The 20,647-nt window shown below is 46.0% G+C and overlaps 1 protein-coding gene across 2 annotated transcripts; it reads right to left on the bottom strand.

Annotated features, from left to right (window-relative positions):
- Window positions 1-368: 368 nt before the first annotated feature.
- On the bottom strand, window positions 369-20,479 carry LOC106568283 (M-phase phosphoprotein 9). 2 transcript variants are annotated; one of them, XM_014138469.2, is made up of 23 exons: window positions 20,337-20,479; window positions 19,249-19,529; window positions 18,997-19,144; window positions 17,945-18,034; window positions 17,004-17,855; window positions 13,958-14,030; window positions 13,346-13,449; window positions 12,412-12,528; window positions 11,855-12,342; window positions 8,974-9,123; window positions 8,674-8,761; window positions 8,360-8,575; window positions 8,032-8,079; window positions 7,863-7,927; window positions 6,277-6,378; window positions 5,908-6,162; window positions 5,593-5,774; window positions 4,909-5,142; window positions 4,600-4,717; window positions 4,368-4,441; window positions 4,073-4,281; window positions 1,825-1,893; window positions 369-1,501 (listed from the first exon to the last, which is right to left on the bottom strand). In XM_014138469.2, the coding sequence occupies exons 2-23, from the start codon at window positions 19,491-19,493 to the stop codon at window positions 1,400-1,402; spliced, it is 4,029 nt and encodes a 1,342-aa protein (XP_013993944.1). In that variant the 5' UTR covers window positions 19,494-19,529; window positions 20,337-20,479; the 3' UTR covers window positions 369-1,399. The 2 variants fall into 2 exon arrangements, with proteins under 2 accessions (XP_013993944.1, XP_013993945.1); XM_014138470.2 differs by having other exon boundaries at window positions 5,638-5,774.
- Window positions 20,480-20,647: the final 168 nt, after the last annotated feature.

Genomic DNA, 20,647 nt, shown 5'->3' with positions numbered 1-20,647 from the left:
AACATGAAGACCTACAGTAGAGTACAAATGTACTAAATCAACAGTAGTCATGCACCCAGTTTTGGCCAAATTGAATATCTTTGAATGAATTGTGTAACAAACTATTTATTCTATACAGATGAGGTCTCTGACTGTGGCACAGCGGTCTAAGGCACTGAATCTCAGTGCTTGAGGCGTCACTACAGACATGCTGGTTCGAATCCAGGCTGTATCACATCTGGCTGTAATTGGGAGTCCCATAGGGCGGCGCACAATTGGCCCAGCGTCGTCCGGGTTTGGCTGGTGTAGGCAGTCATGGTAAATAAGAATTTGTTCTTAACCGATTTGCCAAGTTAAAAAAAATAACTGGTAATGACAACCCACATAAGTGTTGTAATAATGTAAGCATTATTTATTGTGAGCAAACAGTACATTTTTGTTCCAGTGAGGTTCATTTCAAGTCATTGCAAACTGCAAAAAAATATAAAACACAACCAAAGAAACGGAAACTGTGCAACTACCATGTATTACAATAATATGTGGAGCAGTGTACTTGTGTGGGTTTATTATTTCAAAATGTGTGCTGGTTTGGTTTTTGTATGAGATCCATAGTATACAGAGAAGAGAGGGTAGTTAGGTACTGGTGAAATCCCTCCCTTCACAACATGGAATTAACACAAAACAAATGGAATGTTCAAAAAATGTATATAAAAATGGAAAAAGGAAAGCAATTAAAAATGTGCTACAATACAAGGTTTTTGTAAAGGATCAAGTAAATAGTGAAACTGAAGAATATAATACTAGCTTGGTCATACAAAAATTGTAGAATTGAACATTGTAGGGTATAAAGATTATTATTATAATTATTTTTTTAAATGCACCATTGTAATGAACACATAAAAATGCAATGTAATAAATAGAATTGTATGCGGCATACGATGAATAAAAATGTCGACAGAGATGACAGTGGTACATTCCAGATGGGTACATGTCTCTGCTGGATATTAGGAGGTTCTTCCATTCATATTGAAAAAAAAAAAGACATAATTGACCTGAATATGGCAAGTAAAGCATATAATATTTGTATCTTTTAAACATCTAAAAAAAAGTAAACGACTTTACAAATCTGCGCATTTCAAAAAAAATATACTCCACAAATAGTGAGCTCTTCCAAACATCTAGAAAAATATCCCTGAGTTATATGTGTAGAAAAGACTGTGGTTCATGATACAGAGACAGAGTTAAGAGAGGACAATATGGGCTCTGCATCAATCTACAGCACAGAAAACTATAACTAGTTCTAGAACTAGGACAGAGTTGATATCTAGTCATCTATAGCTAGGACCAGGAGTATTTCTTGACCATGCAAACTGACCAGAAAAACTCTAGGCCCTACCTATGACGTCATCTAATAAAAACCCTATATTTTGGCAGAGGAGCGTAGAACGTGGAACCTCTTCAGGGTCATGCGGATGGAACCCAGGTCACGGTTTACTCTCTCTAGACGGTTCTCTAAGGCCACCTGGGGAGTAGGGGAACAGTCATTTAGCTAGCTATAAACATTCACACATACCGTACACAAAGACCTCTGTTTTGAAGTGATATCCCATCTCTGTAGTGTTCAATTTAAAATAATATTCAAATTGCCATACAAGAGTCTATTTCCTCAAACAAACATGTTCATGACAATTTTTTTTTTTTTTTTTAATATTACAATTAAAAAAAAATATATAATAATAAAAAATAAAAAAATTTAAAAAAAAAATAATCGGAATTTTCAACCCAGTCATGGTTTTTACTGATATGTAATGAGGCCTAGCAGGTTTGGTGTGACTGTGACCTTACCTCATCTAACCTGGTCTGCAAGCTCACCCTCCCACCAGATCCAGGCATCCGGCTCAACGCTGACTCAATCTGCACAAAACACACACAAATTAATAAGTTAATACCATGAATAAATAAATATATAACCAACGCATCAACTCACTTCATAGCACTCAGATGAAATCAGATTAACCAGGCTGCCCTGCAGTGTGTGTGTGTGTGTTGCGCTGGGCAGATGCAGGAGTATACGTAAGCTTGCTGACGGGTAACGGGGTTAGCACCCCTCAGTCAAAACAGAGCAGAGCGGGACAGGACAGGCAGAATATATCAATCCAGCTATAAATATAAGTCATTAAGAGTGGAGTGGTTGTAAAACCAGAAAGCCAGGTTATATAACAGGAATATATTAGGACTGCCTCCATCATTAATAGCTATAAACCATTAATAAAATACAAAGCAGTGCAATACCAGAATCAACGTTACCCAAACTAAACTCCTAGCCCCTGTCCCTAGGAGCTCTCTGTAGATTTCAAAGAGTTTGGATGGATATGAACTAGATGGTAATATTGCTCTGGTAGGTCGATTCCACTGCATTGCTTGTTGCCATCCAATCTTTACAGATCTACAGTGTGTTCAGACCCCTTGACTTTTTCCACATTTTGTTACGTTACAGCCTTATTCTAAAATTGATTAAATTGTTATTTTTTATCCTCATCAATACACACACACACAGGTTAAGACATTTTTGCAAAAAAATAAAAAAACTGAAATAACACATTTACATAAGTATTCAGACCCTTTACTTTTCTGAAGCACCTCTGGCAGCGATTACAGCCTCGAGTCTCCTTGGGTATGACGCTACAAGCTTGGCACACCTGTATTTGGGGAGTTTCTCCCATTCTTCTCTGCAGATCCTCTCAAGCTCTGTCAGATTGAATGGGGAGCGTCGCTGCACAGCTATTTTCAGGTCTCTCGGGTTCAAGTCCGGGCTCTGGCTGGGCCTCTCAAGAACATTGAGACTTGTCCCGAAGCTACTCTTGCGTTGTCTTGGCTGTGTGCTTAGGGTCGTTGTCCTGTTGGAAGGTGAACCTTTGGCCCCAGTCTGAGGTCCTGAGCGCTCTGGGGCAGGTTTTCATTAAGGATATCTCTGTAGTTTTCTCCATTCATCTTTCCCTCAATCCTGACTAATCTCCCAGTCCCTGCCGCTGAAAAACATCCCCACTACATGATGCTGCCACCACCATGTTTCACCGTAGGGATGGTGCCAGGTTTACTCCAGATGTGATGCTTGGCATTCAGGGCAAAAAATTAAATCTTGGTTTCATCAGACCAGAGAATCTTGTTTCTCATGGTCTGAGAGCCCTTTAGGTGCCTTTTGGCAAACTCCAAGTGGGCTGTCATGTGCCTTATACTGAGGAGTGTCTTCCATCTGGCCACTCTACCATAGAGGCCTGATTGGTGGAGGGCTGCAGAGATGGTTGTCCTTCTGGAAGGTTCTCCCATCTCCACAGAGGAACCCTGGAGCTCTGTCAGAGTGACCATCGGGCACTTGGTCACCTCACTGACCAAGGCTCTTCTCCCTCGATTGCTCAGTTTGGCTGGACAGCCAGCTCTAGGAAGAGTCTTGGTGGTTCCAAACTTCATCCATTTAAAAATGGAGGCCACTGTGTTCTTGTCGACCTTCAATGCTGCAGACATTTTTTGCTACCCTTCTCCAAATCTGTGCCTTGACACAATCCTGTCTCGAAGCTCTACGGACAATTCCTTCAATCTCATGATTTGTTTTTTTCTCTGACACGCACTGTCAACTGTGGGACCTTATATAGACAGGTGTGTGCCTTTCCAAATCATGTCCAATCAATTGAATTTACCACAAGTGGACTCCAATCAAGTTGTAGAAACATCTCAAGTATGATCAATGGGAACAGGATGCACCTGAGCTCAATTTCCAGTCTCATAACAAAGGATATGAATACTTATGTAAATAAGCTATTTCAGTTGTTGTTGTTTTATACATTTGCAAAAAAAATCTAAAAAAACAGTTTCCGCTTTCTCATTATATTTAATCAATTTTAGAATAAGGCTGTAATGTAACAAAATGTGGAAAAAGGGAAGGGGTCTGAATACTTTCCAAATGCACTGTACAGGTGTCTAGGGGTAGGGCTATGGGTAAAAGGCATGTTTGGTCTTGTGGAAATTGTACATTGCTAGTGAGTGGCCTGTCCCTGTCATAGTGTATCTATAAGAACCTTGTAACAGTCTGTCTCACCTGTTGTTTCTCCATAGTGAGCTCGTCTAACATCCTCTCAGCGTCGGCCAGGGAGTGGAGCCTGGTCTGGAGGTCTGTCCCTGGGTCCTGGAGGTCTGAGCATGACCCCCCCCCAGTCCCTTGCTCCTGCCAGCCCAGCCCAAAGACACCCTCCTGGGGGTCAACACTGCCTGAGGACTCCACTGAGCCACCAGACGACCGCTGGGAGGCTGGAGGAGAAAGAAACAGGGCAGTAGTGATAGGGATCTATTCAACTGAACACACGAACCAGGAGTCAGGGAGGTAAGTCAAAAACCTTCTGGGAACAGTCTCTTCCTGGGGCTGGAGTTGTGGAAGGAGTGGCGTCTCTGGTCTAACGCCACGTCAAACCTGAAACAGACAATCACAACTCTGAACTCTAAGGCTCAACATATCAAATACCGTAGCTGGAGTTGGAGCGATCACACACGTAACAAACAGTAAGCATTTTAACCAAGGGTGCAAAGACTCAGCTAAGGAAGGGTCCTGTAATTCACGGGTACTACTACCTGTTGTGTAGCTGTTGTCGTGGTGGTGGGTTGCCAAAGGCAGTGGAGTAGTTCTCTGCAGGACAGCGTTTGGGGCTGGACTTAGCTGACAGAGGCATCATTAGGGTCTCCCTCTTAGCTAAAACAAAATAACACTAGATTAGTGAAATCACTTAACATAATGAACTAGTCTCCACATACACAAAAGTACACATTAAGTAATAGAGTATTGAGATACACCAGGAAGAGAAAGAGGATACCTAGTCAGTAGCACAACTGAATGCATTCAACCCAACCCCTATAAAGGAGTGATGAGAAAAACAGACGTACTGGGTGTAGTAGGGGGGAAGGTGGTCCTCTGGGTGCGGGGGGGCAGAGAGGAGGACCTGTGGCCTTCAGGAGACAGACTTCTCTGGGCTCTCAGCAGAGACACACCCCTGACTGTCCCGGACATTCCCGTCTCTAGGCCAGCCACATCCTCCATAGCCCTGGCACGATCCTGTGTTTGTGGTTCTCTGTGGTTTCTCTCTATGAAGCCAACAGTAGGCCTCCGGCTGCCCAACCCTGCAACACAGACAGATACATAGAGACAAAGGACAGAAATGAGAGAAAAACACTCCCAGAAACAGATGCTTTCAGAGTGAACCACATCGAAAGACCCATCAACAGTAAAAACTTCAGAGTAGAGAATCAAACAGGTTGTTTCAACTTAGAGCTGCTAAGTTCGTTAGCACTGCCAAGATAATATCCGTTTGCAAATCACTACATTTTCACGAGACAGAGAATCTTAAAATGTTGGTATCAGATGAAATGAAAAACAAATATCCAAACGGCTGAGGTCAGGGGAAACACAACCTCCATGGTAAAAGCTAGCGTTAGCAGAAAATGTAAGACTGGAGCCAATGAATGAGTCATGCTGAAGGCCAGTGTTCCAGCCCAGCACTAACGATTGAGTGGAGAGTGACATGAGTTAGTGAGTGGAAGGCCTACTGTGGGATGAGGACTGTGTCTTACAGTAGGCCAGTGAAAGTGAGTCAGCGGTAGTGTGGCTGGTCTTACAGGGGGCCCGGCCCTCAGTGGTCCTGGTCTCATCAAGCTCTATCAAGGCCCTCATCAGTGGGGTCAGAGGCCCCCGAGCCTCCCTCAAACCCCCACCCTGGTTCTGGGGCTGCTCACTCTCTGGAGGGCACGAACACCTACAAGACAAAACAGGACAAGGGTGAGGTAAACTGGTCAGCTTTGGTCAGCATGGTTAAATCAAGGGGAAAAGGAATTAAGAGGAGGTATTCTGAAGTTAACACTACAACCACAAGTTAACCTCAACCATACCTCCTGCTGCCAGTGTGGACCGAGTTGCCTGATTGGTCAGTTTGAGGACAGGGAGACTTCCTGTAGCTGCCCAATTGGTCAGTTTGAGGGCAAGGAGACATCCTGTAACTCTGTGATTGGTCAGTTTGAGGATGAGGAGACTTCCTGGCGCTGTGTGATTGGTCAGTTTGAGGGCAAGGAGATATCCTATATGTGGATTCTGGTTGCCGAGGGTGTTTGCTGGGGGACAGCAGCAGGTCCGGATGGTGGTACAGACTGGAGAGGGATAACAGTAAAAACAGCAACTGTCAAACTTACAGACAGACTGGAGGGGGTTAACAACAGCTTAATGGAAGCACAACATGGATGCATGAGTTGAGGAGGCCTGACCCAGCTCCAGAGGACTGTGTGTGGTTGTGGACGGCCTGGCGATTCCTGGCCTGGTTCACATAATCCAGTTGATTCACCTGGCTCTCCATCTTACAGATCACCCTGAGAAGGAGAGGGTCACAGACAGACAGAGGGGGAAGACTGTTACAGATCACCCTGAGAAGGAGAGGGTCACAGACAGACAGAGGGGGAAGACTGTTACAGATCACCCTGAGAAGGAGAGGGTCACAGACAGACAGAGGGGGAAGACTGTTACAGATCACCCTGAGAAGGAGAGGGTCACAGACAGACAGAGGGGGGAAGACTGTTACAGATCACCCTGAGAAGGAGAGGGTCACAGACAGACAGAGGGGGAAGACTGTTACAGATCACCCTGAGAAGGAGAGGGTCACAGACAGACAGGGGGAAGACTGTTACAGATCACCCTGAGAAGGAGAGGGTCACAGACAGACAGGGGGAAGACTGTTACAGATCACCCTGAGAAGGAGAGGGTCACAGACAGACAGGGGGAAGACTGTTACAGATCACCCTGAGAAGGAGAGGGTCACAGACAGACAGGGGGAAGACTGTTACAGATCACCCTGAGAAGGAGAGGGTCACAGACAGACAGGGGGAAGACTGTTACAGATCACCCTGAGAAGGAGAGGGTCACAGACAGACAGAGGGGGAAGACTGTTACAGATCACCCTGAGAAGGAGAGGGTCACAGACAGACAGGGGGAAGACTGTTACAGATCACCCTGAGAAGGAGAGGGTCACAGACAGACAGGGGGAAGACTGTTACAGATCACCCTGAGAAGGAGAGGGTCACAGACAGACAGCGGGAAGACTGTTACAGATCACCCTGAGAAGGAGAGGGTCACAGACAGACAGGGGGAAGACTGTTACAGATCACCCTGAGAAGGAGAGGGTCACAGACAGACAGGGGGAAGACTGTTACAGATCACCCTGAGAAGGAGAGGGTCACAGACAGACAGAGGGGGAAGACTGTTACAGATCACCCTGAGAAGGAGAGGGTCACAGACAGACAGGGGGAAGACTGTTACAGATCACCCTGAGAAGGAGAGGGTCACAGACAGACAGGGGGAAGACTGTTACAGATCACCCTGAAAAGGAGAGGGGCACAGACAGACAGGGGGGAGACTGTTACAGATCACCCTGAGAAGGAGAGGGGCACAGACAGACAGGGGGGAGACTGTTACAGATCACCCTGAGAAGGAGAGGGGCACAGATAGATAGATAGAGAGGGAAGAGTGTGTGGGTGATAGGACAGACATCTTATATCTCTCCACTGTTGCTGGGTCCAAAAAATGACAAAGAAAGAAAAGCTGGCACACGATACATGCAGGTCCTGTCTATACTTTGGTTGCCAAAATAGACAGTCACCAAGAGAAGAACTCTCTCTTAGTCATAAAGGATCCTGCATTATGTCACTCCGATACCTCAACAACTGATGGCAGACATGGACAAATTCCAAACTCTGTCATGATTCACCTAGCTTATCTATCCTATAGATGTTGGTTTTCAAAGACAAGACAAATAAATAAGGTGTCCCTGCAGGTCTTGGTGTTGCATGCTTGATGTTACCTTTTTAGTCTAGAGATCTGCTCGTTGGCATCAAACAGCTTGTTCTCTGCAGACACCAGGCTGTCCTGTTGACAGAGAAATAAGGTTGAAATATTAGTAGTACAACGTGTCACCAGTTCTTGTCGAGGTGGAATAACACAGAAACAGACTTCACTAATAGATCAGTTACCTTCACCCCCTCGTGCTCTTTCCTCAGAGAGTCATACTCCCCCAGCAGCTGAGGAGGCAAAAACACACAACCCTTAAGTCATCATGGCGCCACACACACACACACTTGAGCTACAGCCAAATAGACAATTATTACAAGACCATCTGCACACATCAGTAGGTAATAAATAAGCTGCTCATATAAAAGACTGGTTGGTGTTGAAAACACAGAGGTACAGTTCTGCAGGAGATCTCTCAAACTACAACACCTAGAAAGTAGTCTTTCCCAGACAGTCAGAGACCCGAGATTTGGGTTTACTTAACTAGTTTAGTATAAGTGCAGAACTCACGTCCTGCAGCATCTTGTACTCCCTCTCCGTCCTGGCCTCCTTCTCTTGTGTTTCTCTGCAGGTGTTCTCCAAGGCCTCCTCTAGCTGGCGGACCCGGGTCCTAAGGTGGCCAGCCGAGGCGTCCTTCTCCCTGACTGACCGCCTGCTTTCGTCCAATCGCTGCTGCAGGGAGGTTGCCGTGGAGCAGGCTGTGTCGTAGCGCGCCGGCCAGTCAGCCTGTCAGAGAAAGCAGAGCTTGTTACGCACGCACGCATGCACGCACGCACGCACACACGCACACACGCACACCTCTAGGGGTATAAAAGGCATCTTACCAGTTGTTTTTCCAGGATGGAGTTGTTGCTCTCCAGCTCCTGGATACGGCTGCTGGCTTCAGACAGAGCCCTCTCTAGCTGGGCACACCTGGTATTACAACAACCCCAGGTTAGATCTCACACACACACACACACCTAACCTTAACCCCAATTCTAACCCTAAACCTACAATGGTCTTTGTCCCCACGAGGGAGAATTTTCCTTGTTTTACTATCCATGTGGGGACTTTGGGGATTTCCGGGACCCACGAGGATAGTAAAACAAGCGTGCGCACACACACACACACACACACACACACACCTCTGTCTGAGTGTGCGGTTGCTCTGCTCTAGGTCGTGTGGCAGGTCTCTCAGGTCCAGTTTGTCTCTGAGGAGTTTGATCTCTGCCTCATAGTAAGCCTTCAGATCAGCTACATGACGACAGTGTTTCTCCCTCAGATTCTCTCTCAGCCTGGAGAAAGAGGGGAGGATAGGAAGTCAGGAAAAGAGGAGGAAGAAGAAAAGGAGTACTGCTCAGTATGCATCAGTTACACGGGTTATTCTACTGCTCAGTATGCATCAGTTACACGGGTTATTCTACTGCTCAGTATGCATCAGTTACACGGGTTATTCTACTGCTCAGTATGCATCAGTTACACGGGTTATTCTACTGCTCAGTATGCATCAGTTACACGGGTTATTCTACTGCTCAGTATGCATCAGTTACACGGGTTATTCTACTGCTCAGTATGCATCAGTTACACGGGTTATTCTACTGCTCAGTATGCATCAGTTACACGGGTTATTCTACTGCTCAGTATGCATCAGTTACACGGGTTATTCTACTGCTCAGTATGCATCAGTTACACGGGTTATTCTACTGCTCAGTATGCATCAGTTACACGGGTTATTCTACTGCTCAGTATGCATCAGTTACACGGGTTATTCTACTGCTCAGTATGCATCAGTTACACGGGTTATTCTACTGCTCAGTATGCATCAGTTACACGGGTTATTCTACTGCTCAGTATGCATCAGTTACACGGGTTATTCTACTGCTCAGTATGCATCAGTTACACGGGTTATTCTACTGCTCAGTATGCATCAGTTACACGGGCTATTCTACTGCTCAGTATGCATCAGTTACACGGGCTATTCTACTGCTCAGTATGCATCAGTTACACGGGTTATTCTACTGCTCAGTATGCATCAGTTACACGGGTTATTCTACTGCTCAGTATGCATCAGTTACACGGGTTATTCTACTGCTCAGTATGCATCAGTTACACGGGTTATTCTACTGCTCAGTATGCATCAGTTACACGGGTTATTCTACTGCTCAGTATGCATCAGTTACACGGGTTATTCTACTGCTCAGTATGCATCAGTTACACGGGTTATTCTACTGCTCAGTATGCATCAGTTACACGGGTTATTCTACTGCTCAGTATGCATCAGTTACACGGGTTATTCTACTGCTCAGTATGCATCAGTTACACGGGTTATTCTACTGCTCAGTATGCATCAGTTACACGGGTTATTCTACTGCTCAGTATGCATCAGTTACACGGGTTATTCTACTGCTCAGTATGCATCAGTTACACGGGTTATTCTACTGCTCAGTATGCATCAGTTACACGGGTTATTCTACTGCTCAGTATGCATCAGTTACACGGGTTATTCTACTGCTCAGTATGCATCAGTTACACGGGTTATTCTACTGCTCAGTATGCATCAGTTACACGGGTTATTCTACTGCTCAGTATGCATCAGTTACACGGGTTATTCTACTGCTCAGTATGCATCAGTTACACGGGTTATTCTACTGCTCAGTATGCATCAGTTACACGGGTTATTCTACTGCTCAGTATGCATCAGTTACACGGGTTATTCTACTGCTCAGTATGCATCAGTTACACGGGTTATTCTACTGCTCAGTATGCATCAGTTACACGGGTTATTCTACTGCTCAGTATGCATCAGTTACACGGGTTATTCTACTGCTCAGTATGCATCAGTTACACGGGTTATTCTACTGCTCAGTATGCATCAGTTACACGGGTTATTCTACTGCTCAGTATGCATCAGTTACACGGGTTATTCTACTGCTCAGTATGCATCAGTTACACGGGTTATTCTACTGCTCAGTATGCATCAGTTACACGGGTTATTCTACTGCTCAGTATGCATCAGTTACACGGGCTATTCTACTGCTCAGTATGCATCAGTTACACGGGCTATTCTACTGCTCAGTATGCATCAGTTACACGGGCTATTCTACTGCTCAGTATGCATCAGTTACACGGGCTATTCTACTGCTCAGTATGCATCAGTTACACGGGTTATTCTACTGCTCAGTATGCATCAGTTACACGGGTTATTCTACTGCTCAGTATGCATCAGTTACACGGGTTATTCTACTGCTCAGTATGCATCAGTTACACGGGTTATTCTACTGCTCAGTATGCATCAGTTACACGGGTTATTCTACTGCTCAGTATGCATCAGTTACACGGGTTATTCTACTGCTCAGTATGCATCAGTTACACGGGCTATTCTACTGCTCAGTATGCATCAGTTACACGGGCTATTCTACTGCTCAGTATGCATCAGTTACACGGGTTATTCTACTGCTCAGTATGCATCAGTTACACGGGTTATTCTACTGCTCAGTATGCATCAGTTACACGGGCTATTCTACTGCTCAGTATGCATCAGTTACACGGGTTATTCTACTGCTCAGTATGCATCAGTTACACGGGTTATTCTACTGCTCAGTATGCATCAGTTACCACGGGTTATTCTACTGCTCAGTGTGCATCAGTTACACGGGTTATTCTACTGCTCAGTATGCATCAGTTACACGGGTTATTCTACTGCTCAGTATGCATCAGTTACACGGGTTATTCTACTGCTCAGTATGCATCAGTTACACGGGTTATTCTACTGCTCAGTATGCATCAGTTACACGGGTTATTCTACTGCTCAGTGTGCATCAGTTACACGGGTTATTCTACTGCTCAGTGTGCATCAGTTACACGGGTTATTCTACTGCTCAGTATGCATCAGTTACACGGGTTATTCTACTGCTCAGTATGCATCAGTTACACGGGTTATTCTACTGCTAGTTCCTCTGGTATATAGACTCAACAATATTAGTGTGGCTGAATATATAAAAACATAACCAGCCTCTGGCCACTCACAGAGAGACAACCACAGGGTCTTCCAGCGATGCAGCTTTCTCCATACGAGGGTTGCCCCGGGAGAGTGTGTGGGAGTGCGTGTGCTTCCCAGACACAGCCAGTTTCATCAGGTTGCTGGTGTGTGTGTTGCTCCCCTCGTCCTCACTGGCCTGAGTGGCCAAGGCCTTGCGCTGCTGGCTGCTGGGGAGCACCAGGGGCTTGGAAGTAGAGGGGGATGATGGGGCCAGTTTTATCTGAGCAGAGGCTACCCTGGCTGGGGTAGGTGCGGTGGCAGAGAGGCTAGAGGCATTGGAGGGGCAGTCTGTGTCCCCGGGGTTGGCACTGCCCTCGGACATGCCGTCTGGGCTAACTGGGGTACAGGGGATGCCAACGCGGGGGTAGAGGTGCGGCAGGGTGGGGTACGATGGGCTGCTGAAGTGGGAGGGCGAGGTGAAGCCGGAGGTCCGGTCTGACTGACGGAGGTGAACAGTGGGATCTAGAGTTAACACCTAGAACAGAGAGAGTAGAGAGTTAGAGCTAGTGTCTGTCTGTCTGTCTGTGTGTCTGTGTGTGTATACCTGTGGTGATGTGGGGCTGCATGTGCGAGAGAGGTCCCAGTTGGTGCGTTTGGACTCAGTTCTCTGCTTGTTGTGGTAGATCTCTCTGAGAGACAGCTTCTGTTCCTCTGGAGAGGTCTGGAGGAGGAAGATAGAGACAGACACTGTCAGAACAACACACTCACTCTGGAGAGGTCTGGGAGACGCACTCTGGAGAGGTCTGGGAGACGCACTCTGGAGAGGTCTGGGAGACGCACTCTGGAGAGGTCTGGGAGACGCACTCTGGAGAGGTCTGGGAGACGCACTCTGGAGAGGTCTGGGAGACGCACTCTGGAGAGGTCTGGGAGACGCACTCTGGAGAGGTCTGGGAGACGCACTCTGGAGAGGTCTGGGAGACGCACTCTGGAGAGGTCTGGGAGACGCACTCTGGAGAGGTCTGGGAGACGCACTCTGGAGAGGTCTGGGAGACGCACTCTGGAGAGGTCTGGGAGACGCACTCTGGAGAGGTCTGGGAGACGCACTCTGGAGAGGTCTGGGAGACACACTCTGGAGAGGTCTGGGAGACACACTCTGGAGAGGTCTGGGAGACACAGAGACACACTCTGGAGAGGTCTGGGAGACACAGAGACACACTCTGGAGAGGTCTGGGAGACACAGAGACACACTCTGGAGAGGTCTGGGAGACACAGAGACACACTCTGGAGAAGTCTGGGAGACACAGAGACACACTCTGGAGAGGTCTGGGAGACACAGAGACACACTCAACAACTAACAATGGCGGGAGAAGGAGCAATAATTTATTTTACTTGGGATTGAGGTCTGCAAATTTCTCGTAATGCATATTGTGGAATTCCCCTAATGCAGATGGTTTAGAGACTAACTTTTTCAGCACAATGAAAACAAACATTGTATTTAGGTGGAACAAGTTTGGATTGTCCTTTTGTCATTCACCTACCAGACTGATAGAGGCCTCCTGCAGCAGGAGGTACGCGCCACTGTCAAAGCTGTCAGGTAGAGGGCAGTAGAGCTCACTCTCATCCAGACGCCAGTATGTCAGACCTCAAGGACAAGAAGGCACCTCTTACTACATTAGAACAACCTCAGTCCTACACTGTTTCATAACTAACTTTACTACAAGCACTTAGCATTACAGCATTTCAGAACTGCTGTTGCAGCGAAGGCAACAGTGTGATTCAACAAGATCACTCAGTATGTAGGCCAATGTTTAACACTAGAACCGCTGGGCCTCGAGGCACCACTCATCAAAATAACCATCAGTCATTCTGACTGCAACATTCTAACAGTGTAATTAATACATTTCATAAATGCTCTCTCTAAAATAATCATTTGGTTGTGTTCATGATGGTGTTCGGTAACATCAGAATATACTTTTTTTCATTTTAAATAACAAAATAGCATTTTCATTCGTTTACTGTAGGGTGTATGTAAAAACAAACAAAAATCAATTCAACATGACGTGCCTTTGTTACGACTATCAAACAGAAACCTTATGTTGGAACACGGAAACAGCTTATTATAATAAGAATACAAAGAGCTGTGTTGTTACCTGAGACCTCAGACATGAGGCTGTCACTCCTCCTCAGAGGGAAGGAGTTGGTGGAGGGAGCAGCCCACCCATGCTGAAAACAGAGAGATTAAATGGAGAGGAGAGAGAGAAGAGAAGGAGACCCAACGCTTTCTCTAGTCCTTTTCTAAATGCTTCCAAAGCAGGGCAGACACAGTGTCGAGTCCTTTTCTAAATGCTTCCAAAGCAGGGCAGACACAGTGTCGAGTCCTTTTCTAAATGCTTCCAAAGCAGGGCAGACACAGTGTCGAGTCCTTTTCTAAATGCTTCCAAAGCAGGGCAGACACAGTGTCGAGTCCTTTTCTAAATGCTTCCAAAGCAGGGCAGACACAGTGTCGAGTCCTTTTCTAAATGCTTCCAAAGCAGGGCAGACACAGTGTCGAGTCCTTTTCTAAATGCTTCCAAAGCAGGGCAGACACAGTGTCGAGTCCTTTTCTAAATGCTTCCAAAGCAGGGCAGACACAGTGTCGAGTCCTTTTCTAAATGCTTCCAAAGCAGGGCAGACACAGTGTCGAGTCCTTTTCTAAATGCTTCCAAAGCAGGGCAGACACAGTGTCGAGTCCTTTTCTAAATGCTTCCAAAGCAGGGCAGACAATGTATGGAGGCCATTTCATTGCCAACAGAAATTTTATTTGAATTCTAGAAATTTTATTTATTTATAATGCACAAATTGAATCATTGAATTCAGAAATTGAACTTGTATTTCATGATTTAAAACTGAATTTAATGAATATTGCATTCAGTTTTAAAATGCTATTTATTTTTAATTAAATATTCAAGTTCAATATTTGATATATTCAATTTCAATATGGTAGATATTGTAGTTTATAAACGATCATTTCAAGTTGATCAAAATGTCATATTTTCAACTTTTCAGATGCATTCAGATTCAATTTTCAAATTCTGTTTTCTAAATTCAGATTCAAAACCAGAGACAACATCCTGGTACTTTTTCAGCCAGGAAAGGTATAGAGGAACAAATAGAATCTAACACTCACTGTGGTAAACAGAAACTTAAGGTTTCTGAAGCCAAAGTGGCATATTGAATTTATTTTCTTCCAATGAATTTGGCTCTAGCATTTGAACCATTTTGGCTATGAACCGTTATAACCAACCGCGCTATTGAAAAAGGCCTTCAATTGCGCAAAGGGCGCCACTTCAGGCTGAGGAGTGAGTTTCATTGATCCCCATCTGCTACACTAATACAAGTCTTCAAGATCCAGCAAGTTACTCACCTGGTTTGGTGATCCATGCTTATGTGATGAGAACCTTGCCTGAGACCTGGAGATGTGTAAGTTTGAGGTTTTATTTTGTGATAGGCTAGATTCAAGTTGGGGCGGACTGGCCATTTTTCATTTCGGGCAAATGCCAGATGGGCTGGTCAATTTTTAGCACAGAGGGGCTAATATTGGGGGACTGAAGGAAAATAATGGGCCAGTGTGGGGACCTCAAGAAAAGGATTGGCCACTGTGCTAGAAATGCCAGGTCCGATTTATGGTCCCAGTCCGCCCATGGTTTCAAGTCTCCGTCAAGGGTAGTCATTATATGGTTAACACTGTGTTAGCTAGTTAAGCTAAAGCCTAGGCATTGGTCCTGTGACTTGGCGGGGTCTCTTCAAGGAGGAGTTGAAAGGGGGGCGAAGTGGCCACCCTTCTCTGATGAGTAACTTGTCTGAGACCTGAACAGTTACATTGTCTGGCACACAGGAGCCCTGGGTTAGAACCCCGTCAGACAAACTTACACGTCTTCATGTCTCAGCTAAGGTTGCTCCTCACATAGCCTCGCGAGCAGGCTGATCTCGCGAGCTTACATGAATGGTTCGCTACACACGGTAATAGGTCTGGTAATTACGAGGCTACTCCTCACATGGCTGGATCACCAAACCATCTCTGTCGCACTCTCATTAAATGAGGTGCACAGATCCTTCTGCTTCTGTATGCCACAGAAAGGGTTGTTGTGCAGTAGGCCTGATTTTGAACCCAATCAGTTATATTGGCGCCGTGATCTCTGAGTAGGAGGTCAAAGGGAGGTGAAATGTAACCGAGGTGGTTCGATTAACCTTGCTGGAGACTTGAGTTAGCTTCCTAAACAAATCCCCATGGGCTTTATCTAAGTGGGCTAACATAGTCTTGTGACACGCAGGTGACCTGGTTCGAACCCAGTCAGTCACAAGAGCAAGATTAGATAGAGTGGAAAGGCTATCCTTAGAAGGACTATGACTGTGCTCTTGAACTGTATTCGTATGGCGGCCAAATTCTTTTTGTGACACTCCCTTATAGCGTGGCCTGTGATCCTCATAGAGGAGAACAGAAAGCACATCCATGCTCTAGAGTGTCTTAGCTTTCAGCAATGGGGTCATAATAGTTTATAGGCAAAGCGGTTCAAACGCTAGAGACAAATTCAAAGGAAGAACATAAATGCAGCATGGCATATTGGCTTCAGAATCCACCAGAAGCTTCTGTTTACCACAGAGAGTGTTTGATTCCTGGTTGGCAAAGTACCAGGATGTTGTCTTTGGTTTTGAATCTGAATTTAGAGAACTGAATCTGAATGCATATGAGAAGTTGAATATATGAAACTTTGATTAACTTGAAATGATGGTTTGTAAACTTGATACACAGTCAATGAATGCAATATCTACCATATTTAAACTGAATATATAAATATTCAATTTGAATATTCAATTAAAATTTTAAAACTGAATGCAATATTCATTCAATTCAGTTTCAAATCATGAAATACAAGTTCAATTTATGAATTCAATGATTCAATTTGTGCATTAAACATCCAAAAATATTACATTCAAATTCAATATCCTAATACAAATTCTAAATTATGAAATTCAAATACAATTTCTATTGGCACTGAAGTCGCTCCATAACAGTGACACACAGACAAAATACATGGTGATATAACACAATGCCAGAGCACTGTACTAACTCTAGTAATCCAAAGAGTTTTACATCATTTTATCTAGCTACAATAAATTCTAATGGAACAGGTGTGTGTCGTCCGGTGCTAGACATACCTGGTCCTGGAGGTCAGTGTTGTCCAGGGGGCTGTCTCTGGGGCTCTTCCCAGAGCTGGGCTGCTGCTCCTGGGGGGAAGAGGTCTGAGGGTCGCTCTGGCCCAGGGACGGGGCCTGAAGGGGTGAGGGGGAGGCCTGGGGATGTTGGGCCTGCCCTGCCCTGCTCTTCTTGGGTTTGCTGCGTCTCTGTTTTTGAGCCCAGGACGTAAGCGGTTGGCTGGAGGTTCTCTGCTGCTCAGGTGGTGGACTAGGATTGGCTCTAAGAGCCACCTCATTGGCCGAGGCGCTCCTCTGTTGACCCTTCTGGCCAATCAGAGTGATCTCTGTGTCGTCCTGGAGGTGAAGGGACCAGCTAGGCTCCTCTTCCACCTGGCCTGTCTCCTCTGCTCCCCCCGGAGTCACTGTCCCCTCCAGCCTTGTGCCCCAGGCCGACAGGGTCCCGTACCCACTGCATAGCTCCGTCCCTGCCCCATCAGCACACCTCTCTCCTGGGGTGACCAGCCCTGGCCGGGGGGGTGGGGGCTGAGGGGAGGTGGAGCTCAAAATGGGTTGGGGGACAAAGAGGGAGGTGGGGGGAGCAGAGAGGGGCGAGTTCCCATTGGGAAGGTCCGTGCAGGTTGAGGGGTGGTTGGGGTTGGAAGTGGGGGGTGAAGGGTAGTCCTTGGTAGTAACAACAGGGGAAGAGGTGTAGTCTGGGTGTGTCTGTGTGATAGTAGACAGAGTAGATGGGTAGTCGTGATTCGTCTGTGTGTTGGTGGTAGCAGTAGGGCTATATGGGTAATCGTGGTGTGTCTGTGTGCTGGTCTGGCGGTTCTGGAGCTGAACTAAGGCTTTGATCTCATCCTGAATCAGCTGGAAGAGAAAAACAATCACAGTGTAAACAGGCATCATTACATGCATCATCGATGATTCTAGAACAGGCCAAGTATAGTAGTACAGACCTGTATTTGGCACTGGTACTGTTCTTGCTGCGCCAAGATCTGCTCTTGGTATTGTTTCTCTACTAGCTGAAACAGATGCAGCCATCGGCCCTGTTCAACAAACACACGTACACATCTTAAACATTAGGTCTGTAAACCATAGCACAATACAGAGCATTGGAAGAGTTGTTCTTGGAGGTATGGGTGTCCAGCGTGAATATGAATATAGCAAATAGTCAAATGTTCTGATTGGAGGGTAGAATAGTGACAGCTGGGGTCTGTGTGTGTGTGCGAGGCGCACCCGGAAGCAGCTGTGCTCCAGTTATGATGTGAGAAAGGGGAAACAGTTGCACTATGCCATGCACCCAGGGAGGAGGGTATGCACCTGATATTACAGCCCATAAAAAAACTCTCAGATTCCCTTTTTGAGACTCTGCTGTTTGCGCATATTCATACGCAGTAAAAAAGATACATATTTCGGGGTACAATATTGTCCTGAAGCCCAGGTCTGGTAGTCTAAACTAGACAAGTGAAATCTAGCATGTGTTTTTTTAGATCAGGAAAAATGAACAAGAGGAGACAAGGGCAGGTCATTAAGACAATTGAGAAAAATCCCTGTATTCAAAGCTGGGGAATACAGTACTATGTATCTCCCCGGTGTGTTTTCCTCTGTGTGTGAGATGAGATGACACTGCTGCATCACAAATCATCTCCCGTGTCTGAAGAGATCAGCTGTAGTGGCGTGATGTGTGCAGTCTGGGGACCGATTGTGTGTATGTATCTTTGTGTGCTGACAGCTGAGATCCACAGGGACAGCAGAAGCGACAGCAGAGAGATGAGGCTGCCCAACACACTGCAGGAGAATAATGACCATGCCAACGTCACCCTTTATGGGGAGAAGTTCAGAGGACACACACTTCTCTGAAAAATGAATTGCCATGGACATTTCTCCATCAGTTGCTGTATTACTACTTGATAGTCCTTCCACACTAAATACAAAGTCTCCTATATATCCGTGTTGTCCACCTATCTTGTAGTTAAACACCAACACTGCCAAACAGACACATTCCTACCTCACAGTCCTTCCACATCTCCGGGTCAGTCTCCCCACTACTCTGTATCTCCTGTACCAGGGCCCTGAGGGTCTCCAGGGAGGAGGGGTTGATGAAGGGAAGACACTTCCCAGACCCAAAGGCCTCCTCCGTACTTAGACACAGACTCCTGAGGAACACAACACACAGGTGTTAGGACAAGGGATTAGGATGGATTGTACTTTCCATACCTCCTTCACCTCCGGTCAGAGAGCACAGTCTCTCTACACACACCTGATCTTCTGGGGGAGGCTGCATGCTGGGGTCATGTCATAAGCTCTCCCATCCACAGCACCCCCTGCAGTCTTGGAGGTGGATTTGCGTTCCTCCAGCCCAGCTAGCCCCAACCCAAGCCCCAGACCCGAGGCTGCTGAGGTGCCCTCTGAGGACTCACTCTCCTTGCCCCCTTCCCCGTTGGCATCAGCATGGCAGTGGCTCAGGCTTGAAACATCCTCAGAGATACTGTCATCTGTGGACATGCTTATGGGCTCGCGACCTGGGGAAGAGTCTGATACCTACAGGGGAGATAGAGGGGGTCAATGAATGGGTGGAAGGAGGGAGACAGCTTCCCCTCAAACTACAGGGAGATAGAGGGGGAGGGTCTAATACCTGCGGGAGACAGAGGAGAAAGGTCTAAAGTAACATATGACAAACATTGATTTCAGGGTGAACTGTCCCTTTAAACTCCAGACAGACAGTGACCAGGGCTGTGATGTGAGATGAAAACTTTCATTTTCACTGGGGCAGATTAACTCAAAGTATAACTTGCATACCCAGCTTAGAGATGCCTAGAGAAGCCTTGCGATATATAGCTGACAAGAGCATTAACCAGCATTAAACAGATAAGCTGTCATAGCTTCCATTAAATAGCTCACAGGGAAGGAAGCTTGCATGAATGGCACCGTGTCACAACAACTGACCATGCAACATAACCTCCACAGTCAACACGACCAGCTGCTTTGATTTAATATTGTTCTCTCCTTGATAAGGGAATAAACCCCGTTACATAGCTATCCAGCTAAATATGCCTGGATATCGTAGCTAGTACCCTTCTGCTTGCTAATACAGTATCAACCTATTGAATGCCTGGCCAGTTTCCAGTTTGGTTGCTGGCTGGATCCTACTGTCTAGCTAGCTAACCATGCTAGCCTAACTGACAGGTTTGCAGGCGTCAACGTTTACGTGTAACGTTAGCTAGCGAACGTTACATCTTGACAATTATTGAAACTAGCGCCTTAGTTATACGTACAATAAGCACATAATCGGTTCATAGTTAATGTGTAAAGTAGGTGAATTATATGATAAAGCTACAATTAACTTACCAGTTAACTTGTAACGTAACTTCAGCCATATTTCCTCTCAACAATACTAGCCAGCTAGTCTACTGCATCTAATGTAGTTTTTACTCGGGCTAGCAGTGCCGCAGCACAATGTTCAACAGCAAAACATTACGCAATGTCTAATTGGCCGAATGGAATAGAAAACGAGTTACCTGATTGGCTGTCTCTCTTATTCAAGCCTTATGATTGGCTATGATGCACAATGGCAGTACACAACAATGGGCATGATTGGCAGAACTTGTAGGAAGTGTTCGCTGCAAGGGTAGAAGTCCAATGAAACGCGCAAGGATACA

Source organism: Salmo salar, chromosome ssa13 (assembly GCF_905237065.1).
Source record: "Salmo salar chromosome ssa13, Ssal_v3.1, whole genome shotgun sequence".
Taxonomy (NCBI): Eukaryota; Metazoa; Chordata; class Actinopteri; order Salmoniformes; family Salmonidae; genus Salmo; species Salmo salar.
The sequence above is the reverse complement of the archived record's forward strand: the minus strand, read 5'-3'. Positions and strand labels throughout refer to the sequence as shown.